Source organism: Oppia nitens, unplaced genomic scaffold (assembly GCF_028296485.1).
Source record: "Oppia nitens isolate AA-2021 unplaced genomic scaffold, nextdenovo-longstitch-racon4-pilon3 scaffold4_pilon_pilon_pilon, whole genome shotgun sequence".
NCBI lineage: Eukaryota > Metazoa > Arthropoda > Arachnida > Sarcoptiformes > Oppiidae > Oppia > Oppia nitens.
The window spans coordinates 8123015-8148420 of record NW_026533232.1 but is presented as its reverse complement, the minus strand read 5'-3'; the positions used below and the strand labels follow the sequence as shown (position 1 = coordinate 8148420).

Genomic DNA, 25406 nt, shown 5'->3' with positions numbered 1-25406 from the left:
TTTTTGACATAGATTAAGAAATAAAAACAGTTTTATTATGTTTAATATATTTTTATGTATTGAAAAACAATTTATAAAATATAAATCATAAATAAATATTTTAAAAATTTTATAAATATCTTAATAAATCTAAATTTATAATTCACTTCTCTCTCACTATTGTTTTATAGTATTATTATTTTATGATAAAACATAAATAGTGATTAAAAATTACTGTATTATACTTTCATAAAACATAAAATCTGCTTTTAATAAATAAATAGATAAATAATAAATATTATTGAAATACTGGTATAAATTATTAATAAATATTAAATAAATGAAATAAATGATCACAATGTGGTTCATTAGCTGCCGATTTACACGTATGTATCGGTATTTAAAAAAATATAAATAAATAAATGATGAGATGCTTGAAAATAAATTAATTGAAAAAATGTATGAAATAAATAATAAAAATGATATGAGTTTAATAAATAAATAAATAAATAATATAAATAAATTATTTGTGTATGAGTTAAATAATTTAAATAATTATGGTAAATAATGAACAGTAAAAATCACAAATTGTTTGTATGATCAGTGCTCTCCTAATGTGTTAAGGAGGGCCCCCAATAGAGATAATCCTTTATTTATAATCAATACCCGACCCATAAATTAGTTTATTTAATATCTTATTTTTTTTGGTGTTTCGCTAAAATCCAGAATCTGTTGGACATTCAAATGCTATACAATAAGAAATTTTTAAGTATGACTTATAATTTAAAGAAAAAAAACAAATAAATATTACTTAAAATTCTCTAATTGTTTAACTCTAATGTTTGTGTTGTATATATAAATAATAATAAATAAAAAAAAATATGTATGTTATGTAAAGCATGTGTGTGTCTAAGTCCATGATTTAGATGTAATGATATTCAATTTAAATAATCCCTAAAACTGAGTAACATTTTTGTTGTTTTACATTATTAATGTGTATTTCTCTTTTAATATCGCGGTTTCTATGAATATATTCAAAAGTGTGGTTTTCTGGTCGGATACATGTAGTCGTTGCAGATGCTCGGGTATGGCGTCTCGTTGGCGATTAAATGCGATTGAGGCCACTCACGGTTGGTCAGTGCCCGATCACGGCGTTTGGCGGACCAGAGACAGGCAAATGTGACCACAAGTATGGTTTGGGCCAAAATAAATGTCAATACTATTAAACTGATACCAAATATGTTTTTACAGGAGTTTACTTCAACTATTTTCTCCTCTGAAATAATACATAAATAGCAAAAAAACTTAAATTTTATCCCAACTTTTTTTTTGGTAAAATTATCACCAAATGCTTACCTTTTGAAGCGTTCATAACAGACATATTGTCATCATTTGAGTCTGACTTTCGTTGACTTCGTTGAAACCCAAACTTATCGGAAACACTCAATGACTGGACAACCAATACTTCGTCGGCGTCTCTCTTCCTTCGTCTTCGTTTACCATAAGAATGCATTTCACTGGTGCGGCCGTCGGCACCAGTTATACTACATTTGATTGGTTCACAGGATGGCAAACACGGAGCTACCAGTGCTTTGAATTGGACGACGTCTGAAGTGGGAAACTTGAAGGCATCGAAACGGGCCTCCAATATCTGGCCGTCACCGTCTGCTTTACCCATTGAACCCATTATTAGTGAATCGGTTGGACAGCCCTGACTATCAATCAATGTTATCTCAGACATGTCCTGTCCATCGATAGCTACCAACTCTCTAACAAATAGCTCATACGGACCTTAAAAATAAAAGAGTGAAATAATTATTATTAATTTTATAAAATACTTATAACGCAAATGTGTAAACTATTGATAAATAAATATATTATAGTAATAAACGGTTTATAATATTAAAATATATAAAATCAAGTTATTATGTTTAATCAATCAAATATGTTTTATTATTATTTTTTTTAATCAAATTATCTTAATATACTCAAGTAATTATCCATGGCAAATTTAAAAAGTAATTTAATGTTCATGTCATCTATCATAGTTAACAAAAAATTTATATATGCATAATAATGTTTGACATTTAAATATTTAAATATATATCTTATAAATAAGTTAATTATAGATCAATATAGAAATAATATCTATATGTATTAGACCACCCAAATTGGTGTCTAAATATATGGTTCATTAAAATTAGTTGTCAAAAAATTGACTGTTTTTATAATGATGTTTGTCTTCTCATAGATAACCATTTAAATTAAATATAATCACAACTAATATATTAATAATATATATATATATATATATATATATATATATATATATTGATGAATTTGTGTGTTGTGGAGACAGTACCCAACAAACAAAAAATATATTAAATGAAGTTTTTATATATACACACACTATCAACAAAAGTAATCATTATTTTATTTAATGCTTAACTATGTATAACTGTTAAACAATTTTTTATTACTTATTTAAGTACATTAAAGTAAAATAAAGTTCTTTAATGTTCACAAAAATTTCCGGTTTTTAAAAAAATGGTTAGCCATATGAAAGACAACTATTTATCAATATTAATGCTACTAATGATAGACTTATACTATTTATATATAGTTTTATTTAAAAGCCAAAAAAAGTTTAAAATAAAAAAAATCAACGAAAATTACTGTTAATCTTGGAATTTGTTAGCCGATGTGTAACTTATCTACACTAATGTATACTCTCACTGTTTTTGGGACAGTTGTTTGTGGGAAATATACCAGTAATTATCATCAAAAAAAAGATACTAAATGAATAATATTGGAGATATTTTGTTCAATATATATATATATATATATATATATCGTATAACTAAAGTTGTTGCTTAAAATTGTCGGTACTATACATAAAACACTAATATTATATCTCGTGGGAAAACACATTAAAAAATACTGTAATACCATAATATGTAATATAATACATACTGTTCTGTTCGAGGATAGAGAAGCGCAGCAAAAGTGAATCCCCGACCTGTGCTGACATTATGTCACTTCTGTATAGATCAGTGATTCTCATCGTTACGTTCGGTGAGCTAACTGTTTCCGAGTGGTGACCAGTAGTGTCTACATCACTGTCCAAATCAAACAAATATTTTATTAAATGATTAAAAAAATATATATATATTAAATATAATATCATAATTAATGTAATAATAATATTTTAATCATTAATATAATAAAAGATAATATTCTTTTTATAAGTCGGTTTGATTTATATCAGGAAAAACATGAAAAATGAGTCTCAAAAATATTGGGTTATATTAATATAACTTTTATGTGTGTATTTTGCAATATATTAAAACAGGTAATATATATATGATTTGCATAATATGATCTATTATATTAAATAAAATATGTATATGAGTATACAAAAAAAAGAGCTAACTGTTCCTGGTTACATCAATAAATAAATGATTATTAACAGCAAACTTGATGTACACTTGATATATACAGTACATTGTAAACATCATGAGATCTAAATATTCAAATTAATTGAACTTTTCTTTCAGTTAATCTAAACTTTTATTTTGTAGTGAAGGTTAAGGTCTTTCTCAATGAGAGAGAGAGAGAGAGAGAGAGAGAGAGAGAGAGAGAGAGAGAAAGAGAGAGAGAGAGAAACTTTATAAATACTGTATATTACTGTATGATTTCCTTAAAGCAATTAAAATGCCATAATACAATAACATACAGTAATATCGTTATAAATATATTTAAAAAAATATATGTATGTATGTAGAGAAATGGTGAGAGAGATTAAAACTATTCAATTTTTTCAAAAATACTTATTCAACACAACATACAAATTGTTTGGGTTGTTGTGTATTGAATTGCTTTCTAGTAGTTAGTTATATACTGTATATATATATAAATTTATTTAAGTATTGAAATGTATTGTTTTGTTATGTGTGAGAAATGTTCACATTAGACATTTGAACAGTTAATTTGAAATTTTAATCAGTATTTCTCTACAAACACAGACTAACTACTCATATAGTATTTTTGATGTCTATTTTTTATACTTAACCCTAATAATGAGCTTATGATTGGACATTAATGATAACCATAAACATATAATCATAATCATAGTAAACAACAACAACACCAACAATAAAAAAATAAATTAAGCAAAGTTTATATTTGTTTGAATAACAACTTTTTTTTGGAAAATCATTTCCCGGAATAATATATACATACTTTAGTTTATATGTGAATATATAATGAAAATACAAATCTAAATCAATTATGACTATCGGATATGTAAATTACGATATAATATTATAAGATACTTAAAGTGCAATCATATTTAATTTAATTAAGTGCTTAATATTAAACAAATGATTTTTTATGCAAATTAGTCTATATTTGAGAAAAATAGAAAAAGGTCATGAATTCATTATACAAATTTTGATACAAATTTCTAAATTAAAATTAACAAAATTAAAAATTGATGTTATTTTTTATAAAAAATAAACATTTTATGTAATAATAATAACCAATGATAAGTATTATCTCATATTATGTAAACATTTATGCAAATCAAATGGTTATAACATATATGTTAATTATAGCTAAATCAGATTTAAGCTAAATTTATCGCTATCTTTCAGTAATATTTTTTTTAATTTAAGGAAATGTACGCCAAGTTCAGCAACAATATTACAAAATAAATCTTTTTTAATAATTATTTGTGTTATTAAACAATTAGTGTTTAGACATAATTATTGTCATTATATAAGAGATAAGGTCACACACACACACTCATAGAGAAAGATGTTATTTTATGATAAATGAAAGTCTCGGGGTTTTGGGAACCAGTAGTTAGTTGGAGACAATCGTTTCAAAGCACTTACCCGTCGACCGCAAGGTTCACATTGTTTGATATGCTTTTGTTTGAGAGATCATATTTGCAGTGAACGTTAAGCAACAGGTCCTGAGTGGTGACAATCATGTCGTGATGTTGAATGACAATATCATTGCTGAACTGTCCCTTATCTTGTTGTTTGACATCACACTCAACGTCATTGTATTTCATCTTAATCTCAAACTCTAGACTATTACTAATATCATTGACGCATAGATTTGGCTTTGATTTGGCATAGATTTTGCCGTCAAATACTTTTGTTGTCCTAACTTTGGCTATCATCTCACGGGATCGACACAAAATTGTTACTGAAAATTAAAAAATTAAACACAAAAAAATTATAACACCTTTTTTATAGGGTATACGACATGATAATAGAGGTATACCATTGTAACAGGAGACCAGTTCATAAGTGGTGGCACCTGCTATTTCAATGTATGGATTTTCTACGTGAGACAATGAATTTTTGTCCAAATGGGATGTACGACAAACAGTGTTAGATGGGTCACCAAAATCATATGAATGGCACCGATAGGGACTGTTCAGACATTTTTCTTTACACTCCTCTATGGTCTTAACATTTTCAAACACAGAGTCAACTGTTTTCAATATTTTGCCATTTATTGGCTTAAAATCACATAATTTTTTTGGCTCTAAAAAATTATGAAGAATATTAAGTTTTAATGTAATTACTATAATGATAGAAAAATAAATGATTTAATACCTTGAATACAGTTATTTTCCATATAGTCAACACTGCCCGATGACGGACCATATTTTCTAGATTTAATTATATTATAAGTGATGGTATTCCTGTCCATATCGGAAAGGGAGCATTCATTGGACTCATAGTCAAAGTTAACGGATCGGCACTCGAAGTCATTTTCGTTGAGACACATTTGCATACATTCCTGTCTTGTCATTACTTTAACGGCTTTTTTGCTATACTTTTTCATTTCAAAACCTTTAACCCTTTCGAAAGCCCAGCCCCTGTTGCACATCTGCTTTTTGTCTATTCATTTATCATTAAATAATTAATTAACATTATTATTATTATTATTATTATTATTATTTTTATTATCATTGAAATATTTAACAACAAAAAGAAAGTAACATAAAAATATATTTTTTTAAATCAATTTTAATTATAACAGTAATTATAAACTATAAAAATAACCAAAAATGTGATTTTTATGCTAAAGTTATTCAATTCAAAACCAAAACAACTAACGATTATTACCTGATAGACATATCTTTTGGGCAAATATAGTGAATACTGGGAACTGTGACTGAGATGATGGATCGGGCTGTTCATTGCCGGGCAATGTCCTCAATAGTACACAGAGTCCGGTCTCAAAGTTGACGGCACGACACGAGTTGTTCCGCGAACACATATTCATACAGTCGGTCAGATGCAGTACTCCCGGCATCATTGTCACCGAATCGGACGGATTGGTGAACACCTGACCCGTTAACAGTTCATAGGTTACGATACCATCGTTACAATCTAATTGTTAAAATTAAATAAAAAACAAATTAAACAATAATGTTATATCAAATATGTATTGTATATTTTTTTAAATGTACTTTTTCTATTATTAAAAACTTTTATGACTTTAGCTAACACATTATCAATAAAAAAACCATTTATTAAATACCTGTTCAATAGGTAAAGGATTAAATGATTATTTTTGTTGAAAATCAAATACTCTTAATGTTATGTTTAAATAGAGAGAGACTCTTATAATCAATAATTTGTCTTTTTTGTCTGACATTAGCTTTCAATAATAAATATATAGTTAAATGAAAAATTATCTAATTATCCAAAAATACTCATCTATTAAACTAGCAGTACATCCATAAAAAAGGATTGACTGATTGGACAACTATTACCTTCAAGAAAGAAATGGGAGAAACAGAGAGACAGACAGACAGACAGAGAGAAAGAGAGAGAGAGCACCTCTTGATATGATTCAGGAAATAAATAATAAATATGTTCTCCTATTTGTTGGACATTCAAAAAAATTTGTAATCCTTTTATTACTATACAAAACATATACTGTATTTAATGTAAATGCTTTTATATGAAATACATTATTTAAAAACATACCATAAGTTATATACATAAATGTAGAAATAAATATAAGGTAATCACAACAATAGCTGTCATGGTTTTAATGAATTTTCTAAGTTAATTTTCTTAAAAACTAAAGACAATTAAATAATAAAATTTTCACCATTATCTTCAATAATTATTACGCAATGTATATAGAAATTATCATTTTTATTTTTAAAGTATTTCTTAGCTTTTTTAGCAAAAAATGAAATTATGTCATTTTTGACATAACCTTAAATTATTTATTTTAAATACACTAGACATTTTTTTATAATTAAAATCAAATGATATTTTGCTAGTAGATTAACAGGGTTATATGGTGAATAAAAAATAATTTTTTATCTCAACTATATCAACCATTTTTTTAATCATTAAGTAACACATTTTAAAATAATATTGTGATAAAAGTTTATTTCAGTTATTTTTTATTAAAACATCACTAAATTTTATCAAATCATTTATAGATTAGTACATTGAATGTTAATTTATATAATAATTATTAAACTAATAAATATTTTTAATTTTTTAATAAATTATTTTATAACTATTGCAATTTACTAAAATTTGATGATTAATTGCCAAAATTTTATAATTATAATTAACTTAGATATTTTATTTTTTATTAATCATATTTAGAGACTCATACATTTATATCTTATACAAAAAATTTATTTTATCTTACTTCAAGACTAAGTTATAAATAAAATTAAAATATATTTCATTTAATTCAGCTTATAACAAAAAGTTATTATTTAATTTATAAGTATTTTTTACTAATTTATGACAAATAATCTAAAACAATGTTATAATAGAAGATGAATATATTGTCTAATAGAGGACATAAAAAAATTAGATTTTTAACTTTTATTTAAAACTTAATTATCGCTAAACATTTATCTCATGTTATTGACTATTTATCGTCTTTAAAGAGTTAATTAAATCTTATTAATTTTTGATAATTTTCTTAAATAATCACTTAGGTAACCACTTGAGAATTGTGAAATTAAAAATGATAATTTATGATGAAATCATATAAATAATAATTAAATTAAAAATTTATGATTTGTAAATTTTGGATCATATTTATTAAAATGGCCATTTTATCTTTAAAACAAATAATTTTAAAAATTTTAATTATAAAATTTAAAGACACATAACCATTTTATTTTAATAAAAAAGAATTGCATTTTTATCATTAACAGTAGCTTCACAGGAATAATTTAAAGTTGATACATTTCAGTGTGACAGAATTTTTTGTGGTTATCTTATATTTTTCGTTTGGCATCTAATTTTTAACTTATCAACATTTATATTTTAGATTACAATATTATATTGAAATATTTTTTTTATATAACAAGTATTACAGTATATATTTATTGTGAGAGAGTATTATTGAGTTTCCTTAAGCCAAATACTGTATCTCTAAAAAATAAAAATAATACTCTTTTCTCTCCTTTAAATATTTGATGAAAAAACCTTTGGGCTGTTAGTTACCTATCACTTAATATAAGGGGTCTCATCTAAGAGTGAAAGAAAGAGAGAAAATATTTGGTGTTTGAAAAAAAATTTATCATATAATCTATGTTAGGATTGTTTTAACGTATATGACATGTGGTTATTTTATTTACACATTATTATATAACTTATATAACTATGAACCCGTATAACTCAAAGGCAATAGAGATTATACGAGTTTTTTTTATATATAAAAGTTTTGCATATTATATTAAATTTCAAATCACACATTACTTTCCACACACACACAAACACAACTAAATTGCATAATAAATTGACACTTTAAATACTGTATTAATAATAATAACAAATACTAAATAATTATAATTTCTAACATATTATTATGTAATATTAACTGTAACCCAATGTTGAAAACTAGAAATAGCTTATTGACAGATAGTTAAGTAAAGTAAGTATTTTTTTCATTATCATAAATCCAGGTATTGACTGTATTTATGTATTGAGGCTCCAATTCTCAGTAATTATCTATTACAGACATATATATACAGTATATATATATATATCTACAATAAAATATATCGATAGAAAATATTTAAACACACACACGAAAAAAATAACAAATTTTAATACACCATAACATACTGTACTCAAACTGTATATATCATATCATAAATGTCTTAAAATGTATTGATATGTGTCTTTAAACTACTCAACAACAAACAAAAAAATTGTTTTTTGCATAATTACTGGCGACAAGTTTGCTGTCAAAAAACATTTTTAAGCATTTTTTTATTGTAAATTTTTTCGGGGAAAAAATTTTTGTAACATTTTTTGAAGAGTCATTTGTTTTTATTCAATCATTTAAAATTATAGATATATTGTGCAAATTTTTGTTGGTGAAGCCCTTCAACAACAACAAAAAAATACAACACAATGCATGAGTAAATACTTTAATACATTTCACCTAATTTGCCAAAAAGTCACAAATGGTTTGTAATTATTATTAAAAAAAGGGAAGCCATGGGTACGCTTAGGGCTCAGGTAGGTATGCATTGCATATGTTTTCATGTGTTTCGTCTTATAAATACTTTTGCATAATATAATTGGCGGCATAAGCTGTCGATAAACAGGTAATATATAAGACATAAGTCAAAAATTTTTATTATAAATTTATATAAGTCACAAAAAATACATATACACTATATTATCATTCAATAATCTATTCAACTAGTGTTTGGTGTGATCACTACAAAAAAATAGTTATTTTATTTGTTTCATTACGTGAACATTAAAAATAGATTTATGATTATAGTCTACAAAAATGCTTTTATTTAAATGTATTTTATAATATTAAAGCATTGGTCCATAACTGTGTAAAAATTGCTAAATAATTGAATTAAATAACATATTTTATTGTAATAGACATTCAATAGAAAGTTACTGTATTTTTTTTGTATATAATTATTATAATTTTTTAAAAGAGAATTTATTTGGTATTATTATTAGTATTACTACTATTAACTAACGGCATATCTTTTAGATTCATAGTTATATAATAAACTTGAACTTAATAATAAAATTATCGATAATAAAAATCAATAAATTAGATAAAAAAAAGTTAAAAATTGCAAAAATCACGGAAACATTCAATTATCAAGTTTTTTTATAAATAGAGTTTACAATATTTAAATAAAAAGTTGACTTTTGCTATAAACAAAATTATTTTACTATAATTATATATATCTCCTTAGAATCAATGAAATTAACTAATGATTTAATACTGGATTTTATTATTTATATCAAAAAATTAATAATGTATTTTACATATATTAAGTATTAGTGAACATACAATTTATATATTAATTACAAATAAAATTAATATTAAATAAATAAAAAATAATGTTTTTTATAAACATTATAGTAATTAATAAAAGTTCATTGCTCATTCAAAAATTTTTACTGATAAATACACAAATTTATTATAATTTAAATAAGTAACAAAACAATATCATTTTCACTGTAATTTTTATATAGTTTTTCGCTTATATTTTATATTTTTATAAGTTACATATTATCTATTAAATGAAAAAAATAGTTTTTTATACTTTGCATTATACTAATATATTTACTATATATAAATTTATATACTTATAGCAAAATTTTTATTTATTACGTGAAAAAAAGTTATTAATAAACATCAGTCTAATTTAGTAATATAATATAAAAATCCTAATAAAATAACTCAAATAATTTTTTGGTATTTTTGGTAATTTTTTTCTAATAAATTTCATTAAAGAAAGGGTAGGAATAAGTGATTTCCAACTGTTTTTATAATTGAAAAACTAAAACAAAACTATGGTTGAAAAATTTATATTAATATTAATTGAAAAATTTTGATGCAAATAAAAAACTAAAAATAATTTGCTAATTAATTTAATATTTTTTTGTGCAAAATATTAATAAATTACATTACGTAATTTTTTAAAGCAACTGAAAAATGCTAAAAATAAAAGTAAAAACTTTTAAGTAAATGTCAAAAGAAATAACAAAATATGCTTTTTTGTTGTAATTATAAATACTAGAAAAAATCTTTTTCTACAAACTAGACAAGCGTTTCATTGTATTATTGTTATTATATTATATATATATATACAATACTACTGTGTATATCATAAAACATATTTAAAAATAATTTATAAAAATTGTCATCTTTTCCAGAATTTTATGCTTTGTTGACATTTTTTGACAGCAATTTCTCAACCGATATATATTTATACTTCAAAACAGTAAATCATATCTTCCGTTCAAAAAGACAAACAAAACTTTATTTTTTTGTTACTTTAAGAAAAAATCTCACTTAAAATCACTTTTGAAAACAGAAATCTTTCAATAATACAAAAAATATCATTTATATTATGAGAGAAAGAGAGAGCAAAAATAATTTTTTGATATTTTATTATCCAATAATTATTTTGTTTCTATTTTTTATTTATATATATATATATATATATATATATATATATAAATATAAGAGAAACACTCTTTCTTTTTTGAAGAAAAATTATTACTTATATCAATACGTGTATATAAATTGGTGAAAATATTCTCATAATATTAAACAACTATTACAACAACTATTAAAGCTACTGGTGCTGGTTGTATGAATGCATTGTATTTGGTATACCGTTAGGAAAGCCATTATATTTCATATGTTAAATAAAATTCAATAATAGGGTTCTTTGATCTAATCGTTCCCATGAAGAGAAGCCACACAATGAACAGGTAGACTGCTATCGGTGCTCAAGTCATAAGCACTTTATACAATATTATACACTTTACTACGGTATCAATGAATGTCTTATATTTAGTTTGAATGTCTGGTATTTAATGCACTCCTGGTTTACCACAATTAAGGCATTCAATTGTTATGAGAAGATTGTGACCAATATTTTTGAGACAACCCTTATCTCAACATAACATCAGATACTGTACTCTAGTATCTGTCCCAACCGGTACTGTACCACTAATTTATCTAATAAAACATTATTGCATAAGCATTGACTTTATTATTTAATTTTATATATTACACAACATATGACCGTTTTTAATCGTATTTATTTTTTTCTAAGTTAATGTTAAAAGTTTTATTGTGTGTGAGATTTTTTTTATATTTAAAACATTGATCTTTTTATATACTTTATATTATATTATATATTATATATATATCACTAATCTATCATAACCAGTATATTACAGGTAAGTAAAAATGCGAAAATAAATTTATCAATACAATGAAAAATTGCAAAATATTTTTTAAATGCACAAAATACAAAATTTTAACGCACACACAATTATTATGAATGATTAAAATACTGGATATTTGTTGTTTCTTTAATAATAATAATAATAATAATTTTTTTATAATAAAAATTTTATGGTTATCATTGGATGAGCGATTGTGTAAAAATTTTTTTGAAATAATATAAAATAATTAACATATTTAATGGCATTACATAATGCTATACAACTAACATATGGATGTCTAACAATAATAAAAACATAGACAATAACAGAGACAACAATAAAAAATAATTTATAGATAACGGGCATAAAAATCGTAGACAACACCAAAAAATTTTAAGGTATGAGCGGAAAGCACTGTCTGTTCGGCCCCAACGCTCACTTTATAACTATAAAAAATATATAGTTATTTCATATAAAATATATGTATATATATAATGTACAGTATATTTTACAAGTATTTTGAAGTATAAGTTTTGCAAATTTTACGGTCATTTACTATACATTTTGGGATATCTTGATATCTCTCAGTTTTCATGTTTATTATAAATAATCAAACTATGATAACTAAATGTCATATTTATTATTATTATTGTTAGTGGTAGTAGTAATTTAAAGCTGTAGTATATGTCAAACTATGCAAATGTATATATACTATCTGCATGTATAGTAAAACACACATAAATAAATACATACACATACTGTACATACGGCTCATTGAATTAAGCAATTATAAGCTAAAAAAAATAATTTAGGTTTTTATTCATAGCAGACAACAAACTACAACAACAACATGAAAACGAGTCAAACTCTCTAAAACTATCTAAGATTTATTTGTAAAGCATTTCCTTGAAAAAACTTATGTAAAAAGTTTTTTTCAAGTTTAACAATTCAACAACAATTTAGACTAATTTTTGTTAAATGCTAACTATTGATAACATAGCAAATATATTTTGGTTGTATAAAGTGAGAGAAATATAGAGAAATATAAATTGAAAAAGTTGCCAAAAATAATTTTTCATTATTTAGTTGAAAAAATAATAACATAAAAATATGAAACAATTATATTGTCACAATCAACACTATTGCATGTATTACAGTTTAAATATAAAACTACCAAAAAATAATAGTTTTTATTTATTTTTTTTGCTAAAAAAATCAAATCGTGATTTACCAATTTTTTCGGAGAATAAAATAATTTTAAAATATTAATATTAAATATAATAATATTAGTATTAGTATTATCATTTAACAAATAGATATTTTATTAAATAAATATTATTTAAAGTTTATTTACAGATGTTTTATCAATTGTCAAAAATTTTTTTTAGTAAAATTATAGCGATAATTGGTACTAAAATTTGTATAATAATAGTAACATTAAAAAATCATTATGTGCGTTAAAATGTAATAAAATTTTTTTTGTTAATTTTCAAAAAACCAATAAAATGAAGCCATTAAATTATACTACAATTACTTTACATGTATTATTAGTTTAAAGGTTTGAATAACTTATAAAGTTTAATACGAACTTAACTAAAGAAAAAAAATAAGTAAATAATAAAATATAAAACTATAATAAAATAGCAATTATGAAACTTCTGTTTATTGTTTATCTCATAATATTAAATGTCTTAAAATAATGAATTACTTTAACAATATTTAACTATTTGTGTGTATACTGTATATGTGTGTCTAATGCTTGATTTTGTTGTCAAACTTATTAAGATAAATTAGTGTTCATATTATTTATATAAATATAAAATTATAAAAAAAATTATAGTTAACAAATATACTGTACATTAGTAGATAGTTAAAGGAATTTACTGTTAGTTTTTTTTCTTTAATGTATAGCACTGTTATGTTTATGCTTTATCTTTAAACTAATTTACATATACTGTACAACAGTATTATATTTATAGTGTGTGATCATTGAATAAAATCATTGATATTATTAGTTTTTTTTATTGATGGTATCAATATACTTGATTTTATTATATATTGTATATAAATTTCTAACCATATAAGCTAAGTAATAAACACATAACCAGATACTGGAATAGGATAATAGTGAAAATCTACTAAATTATAAGCACAGGGGATAATCGTGAAGAGAGGTTAGGTGTACGCACCTACCCTTTTTTTTGAAGACCGATAAATATTATGTGATTCATAATATGGGTACTACAGACATATGTACTGTCTGTAATCAAAAGTTAGATTATTTGTGTATAGAAAAGTATATACTGTATATGATATATAATGTACAGCTATTTTTTGGTTTGTTATGTATGAGCCCATAATAACTAGTGATATCAATAGCGATAAATAGCAAAATCATGAATTCCTGTGAACACCACATCATCTGAGTTCACAATCAAAAACTACAACATTTGAAAATTATAGGTATATTTCATGTAAAGAGAGAGAGAGAGAGAGAGAGCCCTTATATATAAATATTAAATATATTGTATCAAAATATTTATAGCCCACTCCTATGGCATTATAAACCAGATATACCTCTATTTTGCAGTGCCGGTGGTTTAGGTATAAAAAGTCAATTTTAATATGCATTTATAGCCCACAAACAAAGTTTTAAAAAGAAAATATTATATATTAATATAATTTCGTTGATAATTTCCTAATAATTTCTTTTAAATAATAAATTTGCAAAATTTATCAAAAATACCCACTTGTTTTTTAACAAACTCTTACACATACACTACAGGAGCGTACATAATATACACGATTTTTTAATTAAAAAATAAAGTGAAAAATTAATATTTGATTTCATTTCATGCTCTGACCTATCGATAATATTAATAGATTTAAAAATATGTTTTATTGCTAATAAAATGCTAATGTATATTCATAAGTAAATGTATTCATATAGAAAAATAATAAATAATTAAATTATTACTATATTACTATATTTATTCATTTTATATATAATAAAGTTTTATGATTAAATTTACGGTAAAAATTTTATTAATTTGTATTTTTTTTGTATAAAAAAATTATGTCTGCATTTCCAGACGCCCACTGACTTATACTGTTTATAAATATATATACACTTATGCCCTCTTAAAGGGCATCTGTATATAAATTAATATAAAAGTTTTATATTCACTAAATAGTTGTTGCCTGATATCCTTTAACTATATTATATATCACATTAATAATCACTATATATATATTATATAAGTCACTACATAAGTCTGATGCTATTAATGATGATTGGAAAGCGAGATAAGACAACAAACATATAATAATAAAAAATAAATAAATAAAAAACAACAAAAACATTAGGCAAATGAAGGGAAAATACGAGTGAATCGGTTATGAGATTCAATGGGATCGGACTCTGTCACCAAATGGCACTAAAACAGGTGTCACTTAATAATGATATTTATTATCAGTTAATTTAAAGGGCTCACAGATAAGGAACTGATTAAAATTATTTAATTTTCAAAAAAAATATATACAATATATATAAACAATTAATAATATTTCTATAGAGGTAATCATTATGGTGGCGGGTAATTAAAAAGTGTCAACTAATTGAATGTGAATTAAATTTCACATAAATTGACACTCAACTATAATTAACATTCACCGGTATATACTGTACATACAGGTATTATTAGTATTATTATTTTATATACAGTACAATTCATTTATATAGTTATAATTAAAAATAAAATACAATCAATTTGTAATTCATCTAAATTTGACTCTAATTATACAGTGAAAAATTTTCGTGCAATTAATTATTTATTCAAATAAGAGCTCAACTTTTATTTTTTTTCATTTGTCGTCCATTTGTATATAAATTAGATTTTGTTGTAACTTATATTATTACGAGACAACTCTCTCATGAGATATGCATACAAATGAAATATTATATGATTTTGAAAACAACAACAACTTGCGAACACTATTACATAATAATAGAAATGTTTAATATTTAAAATTAAAAAGAAATTGCAAATATTTATTTGTTTGTTGTTTTAAACAAATTTTCTAATTATATAGTACTGTATGATTCAATATAAATACAGTTACTTTATGAGGATATGATAGAAATAATTATTTAAAAAAAGAGATGACCTCTCAATAATAGACATATTATTGTCTTCACAGATATTAATGATTATGAGGGTCAATGCCGGTAAATACATTGCAATTTATAAATTATTATTGAAATTATAAGTGAAAAGGTGAGTGACTTTCACTAATTAGAGAGAGAGAGAGAGAGAGAGAGAGAGAGAGAGAGAGAGAGAGAGAGAGAGAGAGAGAGAGAGAGAGAGAGAGAGAGAGAGAGAGAGAGAGAGAGAGAGAGAGAGAGAGAGAGAGAGAGAGAGAGAGAGAGAGAGAGAGAGAGAGAGAGAGAGAGAGAGAGAGAGAGAGAGAGAGAGAGAGAGAGAGAGAGAGAGAGAGAGAGAGAGAGAGAGAGAGAGAGAGAGAGAGAGAGAGAGAGAGAGAGAGAGGTGTATTTTTTATGCTAAAAAGAGAAGTGATTTGAAAAACAAAACAATTGACACATTCATCAAAAAACGATAACTGAAAACAAAAAAAAACGTCAGACCTATTGCTACTTAAGCACTGGTATTAAGAAAAAATGCAATCTTTCTCTCTTTTTCTCTTAACTTGTGATTTGATAGGATTTGAATTTCTGTCGACCGATAACTTCTATATAATCAGACTCTAGGAGTCAAAAGTCAACAACTATTGTATACAACTACTGTACTATAAGTCATATTGTATATAACTATATATATACTGTGTATCTGATACATGAATCATAACAATAACAACAATAACAACAACAACATCCCGGTGCTATGATAAGGGGTTTACTACATAAAAAAATAGTAGTCAAAAATATTTTTTCATATTGACTGATAGCTAAATCTACAGGTGTTATGAAGGGTGAAGTGAGAGCGCGTAGGCAGTGAACTACTAGTAGTGCTATTTAGAAAAATAGTAAGGATTACATGGCTTTATGTTTGTTGGTGTTCTCTCCCGTATATATCTGCTTAGTTAATAAACACTGGTGAGCACAGGTAGTAGTCCATAATTACATGCAATTTTCTTGATTTAATACATACACATAAAGGCATATATATATATACAGTATATACCGGTGACACTTTATTTAAGCCCTATCTATATTTTTCATATACGATATACTTATTTATTTCATTGTCATATCAAAGCTCAGCGACCCTTTCAGTAGCTTTCGCTTCTGTTGTTTTGAGTCGGCAATAGTGATAGTAATATACTGTATATATATATATATAAATTTATATGTATAGTAGTGCTCTGTTTCATGAATGGAAAGGAAAGGTAGATTTTTGTGTGTGTATGTAGTGTTCATTTGGGGGGATAATCATCAACCCAACAGTGGAGAAAAAAACAATGGCATTAATATAATAGTATTAAAGGGAAAGTCTTCTCCACATTTGAGGTTCAATGGGTTTCAAACTTAATGCTCACTGTTTTTGTATTGTTTTTACAGAAAAAAAATTTTTTTTCTAACAAATATTTTATATATATATATAATACATAATTTAATTGACACTCATTATTATGCTTATTATTATTATGATTTGATTTTTTTTGGTAAGCGCTAACTATTATGATTATTATATTTAGTTGTTTTCAACAAAATATATAATTATAATTTTTTAACACTTTCTCTCATCTGATGTTTCGTTTAATTGTTTTTTATGAAAAATACTTGTATTTTTGAATCTCTCATAAATGTAAAAGACATCATTAGTAGTAGTAATTGTGAGCAAATAATAAAAATTGCAATATATATATATATATATATTAAATTATTTAAAACTTTTTATGTGCGAACTTTTAATACCATTAGTAACTATAAATTACTGATTCTTAGGCAATAATTAATTACATATAAAATATATTTACAAAAATTTTTGTTATTTTTATGTTTAAGAAATATATATATATACACTATATTCAGTAGCTTTTTATTAATAATAATATTATTATTATTATTCTGTTTTGTTATTATATAATATATATTTTATTCAGTTTTTTTTAGTTTTTTCAAAGAAAAAAAAACTATAAAACTATTTCACTTTAAACAACACAAATAACAATAAAATTATAAAATATTATCCAAAAATGAGAACAACAAAAATTGCGACAAATCTAAAATCTCAGCAAATGATTTATATTAAACACAAAAATAATTTTTTTTATATTAGTTTGTTTTTACAATTTAAAGTTGGCTTTAAGCATAGTTTTTCAATTTAGCCTTTTAGCTCATTATTACTGTTATCATCTAAATGTGTAAATGGCTTTTAAAAATAACAGACAATTTTAATGTTAGTTACAGACAGACAGATAGATAGACAGAAAGGCCTCTTATTTAGCGCCCAAAACATATAATCTCTCCGTTAGTTTTGTTTTAAATGGGAAACCTTTATATAAAATCAATGACATAAAACTTTTTGTTATTATTATTACAACATTTCTCTTGTTGTTTCAAATGTTAATATTATTGCTATTATTAATATTTAGTTTGTTGTTGTTGTTGTCGATTTTCACATACAGTTACATTAAAATACCGTATAATAGAGAGAAAGAGAGAGAGAAAGAGAAAAAATATATTAATAGATACCTTAAGCAATGGCAAACAGATGTATGTACTGTCAAAGTCTATAAATATTTGTATAGACTGTCATATTATATAGATATCGAATATATACTGTATAAAAATTTGCTGTATTTACTGTAATACAGGTATAGAAAAAATACTGTACCAAACAACACACATACCATTTTTTTGCCATCATTTAAATATCATAAATCTCTCTCTCTCTCTCTCTCTCTCTCTCTGCCTGCCTGTCTGTGTGTTTGTTGTCTACTTATATAGTCTTTAATTTTTTTCAGAGAGTAACTAATTCTTAAAGAAAACAGATATTTTACGGCTTTCCTTCAAAAACTAATGCCCGATAAATAAAAGTTAACAAAAAAGAAATAATAATAATACAAATTCTTGGAAATCCAAAGAAATCAAAATTAATGCCGAAAAATGAGAATTTATTGATTAAACTGTTTTTATTTTTCTCTTTTATTTTATTTATTGTTGGCCAATGACCTGACCTAATGGCCAAATGGTGAGAGTGTTGTAGACCACTCTAACAAACATATAATATCAGTTTACAAATAATTTAGTGTTAAAATTATAGCGACATTAGACATAATGTACTTCTTATAACTAACAAATAAAGTGACGAGAGAAACACCTTTTTCTGGCGAAAAAAAATCATTAAGAATTTAAAGGTCAAGAGGAAGTCGACTCTGTCTATACATATTAGCACTCGTACTCTATCTCTTAACTATTGGATGTGAGAGCGCCAACTGTAAAGAATAGTACCGAAACTACCAACACTACTACACATAACAAAAACACTACCCGAGCTGTAAACAAACGACACACACACACACACACACACACAGAGAGAGAGAGAGAGAGAGAGAGAGAGAGAGAGAGAGAGAGAGAGAGAGAGAGAGAGAGAGAGAGAGAGAGAGAGAGAGATCTAATGTGTTTGTATTTCAGGAGGTGATCTCCTATTTTAAAAAATCTAATCATATAATCTAGTATTATATAATATATACATATATATATATTATAACAATAGTATCATAATTTTTAGAAATATGTAACACTTTATCGTTATTTACCCGAAATAAACATAACGCTCATAAATAACACCTTAAAAATATATAATAATTATTAGTATTAATAATAATAATAATAATAATAATTTGTACGTAACAACTTTTGTAGGAAGTGATAAAAATTGATGTTTAAATAATTTTTAACTTAAGAGGCTATTAGTTATATGAGAAAATAATTTAAATAAATTAACATTAGTCTGCAAGGGTTAATTATACATTTCACGTTTGTTTATATGTGTGTATTTATTTTACTAAATTTATTAAATTAATAATATTTATAGTAATAATGCTTATATAGATAAAAAAAAACACTTGACTTATAATAAGCAAAATATATTTACTTTTTTAAATAAAAAAGTGAAACAAGAGATTAGAAATAATAAAAACTAAAAAAATTATTGACATTAAAATTAATGGATTTTTAAGTAATTGATATAATTTTAAGATAAACTTTTGAGTTGACATCATGTTATCGGTTATTTAATAAAAAATATTTTAAATAATTAAAAAATATTAAATATTTCAAAAATATTTAAAATTTATATTTTAAATATTATAATTTTAATACATTAATTGCTAATATTAATGTATAGATTAAATACAAGTTAATATAATTGCTGTAAGTATAGGTAACAATTATAACAAATTTAAAAACTAAAATATTTGAATATATATATATATATATATATATATTTTTTGAAATTAATAAATTTATTATAATTAAAATATTTATAATAATAGTAATTATTATTTTTTACAAAGAAAAAGTTTAAAATAATTAAATTGTGTAATAATAATAAAAAATTTAAGACATACCAAATATATCTGATTGTGACTGTAATGCTGATGACGATGATGTTGGTGATGATGATTGCGCAAAACATCCAGCAATTATTATTAAATATAATGATAATAATTTTAATAACAATTGTCTACACATTTTTAAAAATATCTCTTTTTAACAATTATAATTTATAAATACACTAAACTAATATATATATATTGTTAAATAAATAATATTCAATTTATATAACTGTTTGCTAAAACAGTTAGCAAACTATTAATTCAAAAAAAAAACTTTTTTGCAAACTATACGTTCAGTAGGATTTACTGTTAGTTTTTCGAAGGGAACGTTAGGTTTGAGTGCTGTTTCCTCTCAATATAATTCATACACAAATGGTTTGTTAGCTTTCATACCAATCCGAGACCCATCACAACTATACCATTGGATTGAATGTGTGACTAAAAAACGGGTTCTTTGAGAGAGAGAGAGAGAGAGAGCTCAGGGCTTCCTTCATGTCTTTCCCGTTAAAAAGCTAGACATCTCACGACTGTTGCGTAAACTATAATATTATAAAACAAAAATTATAAAAAAATATTTCTACGAAAAAAACTACCGCTTTTAGGGATATGTATATAAATAAAGTTTATACCAGCCGTGATCAGCAAAGTGATTTTTGATTATTTTGATTAAAATGCACTATCGAAGCTTATGGTTAATTAAAATATATTTGATCTAGCTCAAATAGACTGTTACATATTTTTTTAATTTTTTAATTACTCATAGTTTATATATAAATATTTAATGATTTGTTTTTTGTTTTAATGTAAATTTTTATTAAGCATTTTATCTAATTTAATAGTATATTTAATTTGTATATTGGAACTTTTTTGTTTTTTATCTTGGTCATTAATTACGTTTTTAAGTAAGGGACCGTATAATCATTGTGATAACGGCTGGTTTATACTGTAAGAATCTATATTTGAAAATAACACATTATACTATATATATATGTCGTGGCGTGAAATTGGTATGAGTTATAAAAACAATTGAAATGATGTGCAGTCGATATGATTGGATTGAAATAAATGAAAAAAACTTTATTTAAAACTTTATGATTGAAAATTACATTTGATATGAGATACTTATATCTCATATATGATGTGATGTCTATAAGCATAGACTATGGTATACAATGCCCTACGTATCTATTGTTTGACATACATTTATATAGTGTTTGAACATATAATAAAATGTATTGAATGGTTGGCCACTGGAAGGTCAGTTTGACCCACATTTCAAAGTGTGGTCTTATTTTTAGAAATATGAAATATGTATGATATCTGTGTATAAGATATAATTGACATGAATGTATGTGTGTTTGTGTATGTGTGTGACAATAGTTTTAATTGATATTTTAAGGTATAAACTGTGATAAAAGTGGTACATAGGGTTGGGTTCAAAGGGTTGTTCGAGAAATACCGACAATAGGTTTCTAGGAATAGATAGTCAAAAGTATGTGAACATTGATTGAAATTTAGTTATATTTACTTTTATTAGTTTTTCCCATTAAAATAACTTTTCTATATTTACATCCCTGGGTTTTATGACATCCTTTCAGGTATGTATGGTCTGAGTTTGGATATATGGTATGTGTCGGTACTTTTGCCCTTCTTATCACAATTTAGTACATATGATATGTTAGATAATTTTTTTACAATTTTATATGGGCCACACATTAATGGATCTAACTTTTTACGCGATATTTTATTCTTATAGTCGACTAATACTAGGTCTCCTACATTGAATTCAAATGGATTATGATGTCTATCATAATATGATTTGTTCACTGTATGACTATCTAATGAATTTTTAAATGCATTTTTTCGCGCCTTATCTACTGTAACCTGAGATCCATACATGTAGTGGTCAAATGGTTTGACGCCAAATAATAAATAGTTTGGGGTGTATTGTGTTGTTGAATGTACTGTATTGTTGTATTCGTGTGTACAATGGTTTAGTAATTTTGGCCAACAAATTGATTGATTATTATCATTGATTTTACAGCGAAGTCTAGTAACTAATGTTTGGTTTATACGTTCGCATAACCCATTAGATTGCGGGCAATTTGTTGTAATAAACATGATTTTAATGTTGTGTTTTTCAAGAAAATTACAAAATTCATTGCTTTTGATACCTGTGTACCTGTCGGCCAGAATTAGTTTTGGTTTATGTGTTTGACAAACATTTTTGATTAATTGTATAAAATCCTTAGCACTTTGAGTACTGGAAGCGGTAGTCCATAGGAAGCGACTGAAGTTATCAATAGCTACATGAATATACTGTTTCTTTGAGTTATACCCGGCCAGACCACCGACTGTATCAATGGATATGATATCAAACGGTTGCTGTGCCGGACCTATTTGGGACAGTGATCCCAACTTTTGTTTTCTATTAATTTTATTTGTTTGACAAACTAAACATTTGGTTAAATAATCATTGATATGATTGTGTATATTTTTGAAATAATATGCGCTACAAATCAATTGTGTCATAGCGTGAGCACCTATATGACCATAATTTTTATGAACAATACTTAATAGTTTAGGGATGAGAGGGTCGGGTATGTATATACGTTTGGTGTCAGCCTTTTGCCTGATTATGATATTGTTTTCAATAATACAATGTTTGGGTAATGTTTTAATGAATGGTTTTTGTGTTTCAACTATTATGTCTGTAGTTATGATATTTATKGGTAATGTTTGACAATTATCTGTTAGCTCTAATATATTGAGAAATTTTGTAGTACAGTATTTATCATTACCTTGGAGTACAGGGTTTCTACTTAATAGGTCTGCACCGATATTAGTTTTACCAGTAATATACCTGACATCAGGATTATACTGTCCTATCCTGAGAGCCCAATTGAACAAACGTGTTGTCGGTTTTTTAATTGAGTTTAACCACTTTAATGGGTTATGGTCTGAGTATACAATCACTTGATTGCCGTAGAGATAATGATGCCAGTAGTCAAGCGACTGGACCAGTGCTAGACACTCAAGCTCTGAGACATTATAGTTTTTCTGATAGTTTAATAACTTACGAGAGAAGTAGCCTATCGGGTGTAGTTTACCGTCACTTTGCATCTGCTTAAGCACGGCACCGGTACCTATTTTGCTGGCATCGGTATAGAGTATGCACTCTTTATTTGCGTCATATATAGATAAGACTGGTTTGTTTGTTAGGTATGTTTTAACCCATTTGAATGAATTTTCACATTCGGTATCCCATTTAAATTGAGTATCTTTTTTGAGTAGATTATATAATGGGTTTAGTTGTTTGCATGCATTTGGTATGAATTTATAATAGAAATTGATTTTTCCTAAAAATTGTTGTAATTGTTTAACTGTATTTGGTTTAGGGAAATTTTTTATTGCAATAATGTTATCATTTATTGGTGTGTATTTGTTTTTAGTTATATAATGACCTAAATATTGTACAGTATTTTTTGCAAATTTACATTTTGTTAATTTTAATTTTATGTTTTCGCACTGTAATGCACTTAATGTTTTCTCAATATGTTTTATGTGATCAGTTAATGATTTTGAATGTATTATGATATCATCTAAATAATTATGAGCAAAATTATTTAAATTATGTTTAATTAATATGTTTTGGATAACTCTCTGGAAAATCATAGGAGAGTTCCTGAAGCCGAAGGGCATAGTTAGCCACTCGTAGTGTTGATTTGTTGTGACAAATGCTGTCTTATGTATATCTTTTTGATCAACTCTTATGTGCCAAAAACCACTAGTTATGTCTAGGGTTGTGAAATACTCACAATCTATGAGTTTGTCTACAATGTCATTGAATAGCGGGAACGGAAAATTGTCGGGAATTGTAATTTTGTTTAGTTTCCTATAATCTATGGTTAGCCGGCTTTTTGTGCCCTCGTCTTTTTTGTAAGCGAGAGTTATAGGGAAACTGTATGGACTGACACTTTTCCTAATGAATCCTTTTTTTAATAGTTTATCGATTTGGTCATCGATTACCTGTTGATCCGATGGTGAGCACCGATACGGACGTAAATTTATTGGGACATTGTTTGTGATATTTATTGTGCATTTTTCGGTGTTTATTAACCCGATGTCGTATTTATCAATTGAGAATATGTTTGAATGTTTGGTTAAGATTGCATGCAATTTGTTTTGCTGATCACTGTTTAAATTGTTTGAGACAAGCATCTCATTGGTATTTATGTGACAATTATTGTCAATGCATTGACTTTTTGTATAATTTGATAATACCTCATCTGTTTGTGTGATATTATTGTTTGTAAATGTTTGTATAATTTGATAATTGCTATTCATATGTAAATTGAATTTTTTTATTAAATCTAAACCTAATAGAAAATTTTGGTTAGATTTTTGAATGGCATATACTGTACATTCATGAGTTAGTGAACCTATGGTTAATGTAATTTTTGCGAGACCTAAACATGAATTTGAATTATTAATAGTTTTAAATTGTGTTATCTGTTTATTAAATGGTAGTTTTAACTGTTTAACTATTTGATCACTAATGACACTAACATTAGCTCCGGGATCAAAAATGATATGAAA

At 24.9% G+C, this 25406-nt stretch overlaps 1 protein-coding gene across 1 annotated transcript; it reads right to left on the bottom strand.

Moving 5' to 3' along the window:
- Positions 1-1000: 1000 nt before the first annotated feature.
- LOC128960387 (uncharacterized) lies at positions 1001-24909 on the bottom strand. The gene is made up of 11 exons (XM_054306458.1): positions 24837-24909; positions 23671-24166; positions 22990-23235; positions 20820-20896; positions 6129-6395; positions 5613-5900; positions 5275-5541; positions 4878-5196; positions 2953-3098; positions 1336-1770; positions 1001-1255 (listed from the first exon to the last, which is right to left on the bottom strand). The coding sequence occupies exons 1-11, from the start codon at positions 24907-24909 to the stop codon at positions 1014-1016; spliced, it is 2856 nt and encodes a 951-aa protein (XP_054162433.1). The 3' UTR covers positions 1001-1013.
- Between the last annotated feature and the right edge of the window lie 497 nt (positions 24910-25406).

Coding starts and splice junctions, on each gene's coding strand:
- LOC128960387 (XM_054306458.1), bottom strand. CDS start 24,909: ATGCACAATAAATATCACAAACAATGTCCCAATAAATTTACGTCCGTA. Junction 5,901..6,128: donor CCAAAAGATATGTCTATCAG/GTAATAATCGTT, acceptor ATAAATGAATAG/ACAAAAAGCAGATGTGCAAC. Junction 1,771..2,952: donor CTCTATCCTCGAACAGAACA/GTATGTATTATA, acceptor TTTATTTTTAAG/GTCCGTATGAGCTATTTGTT.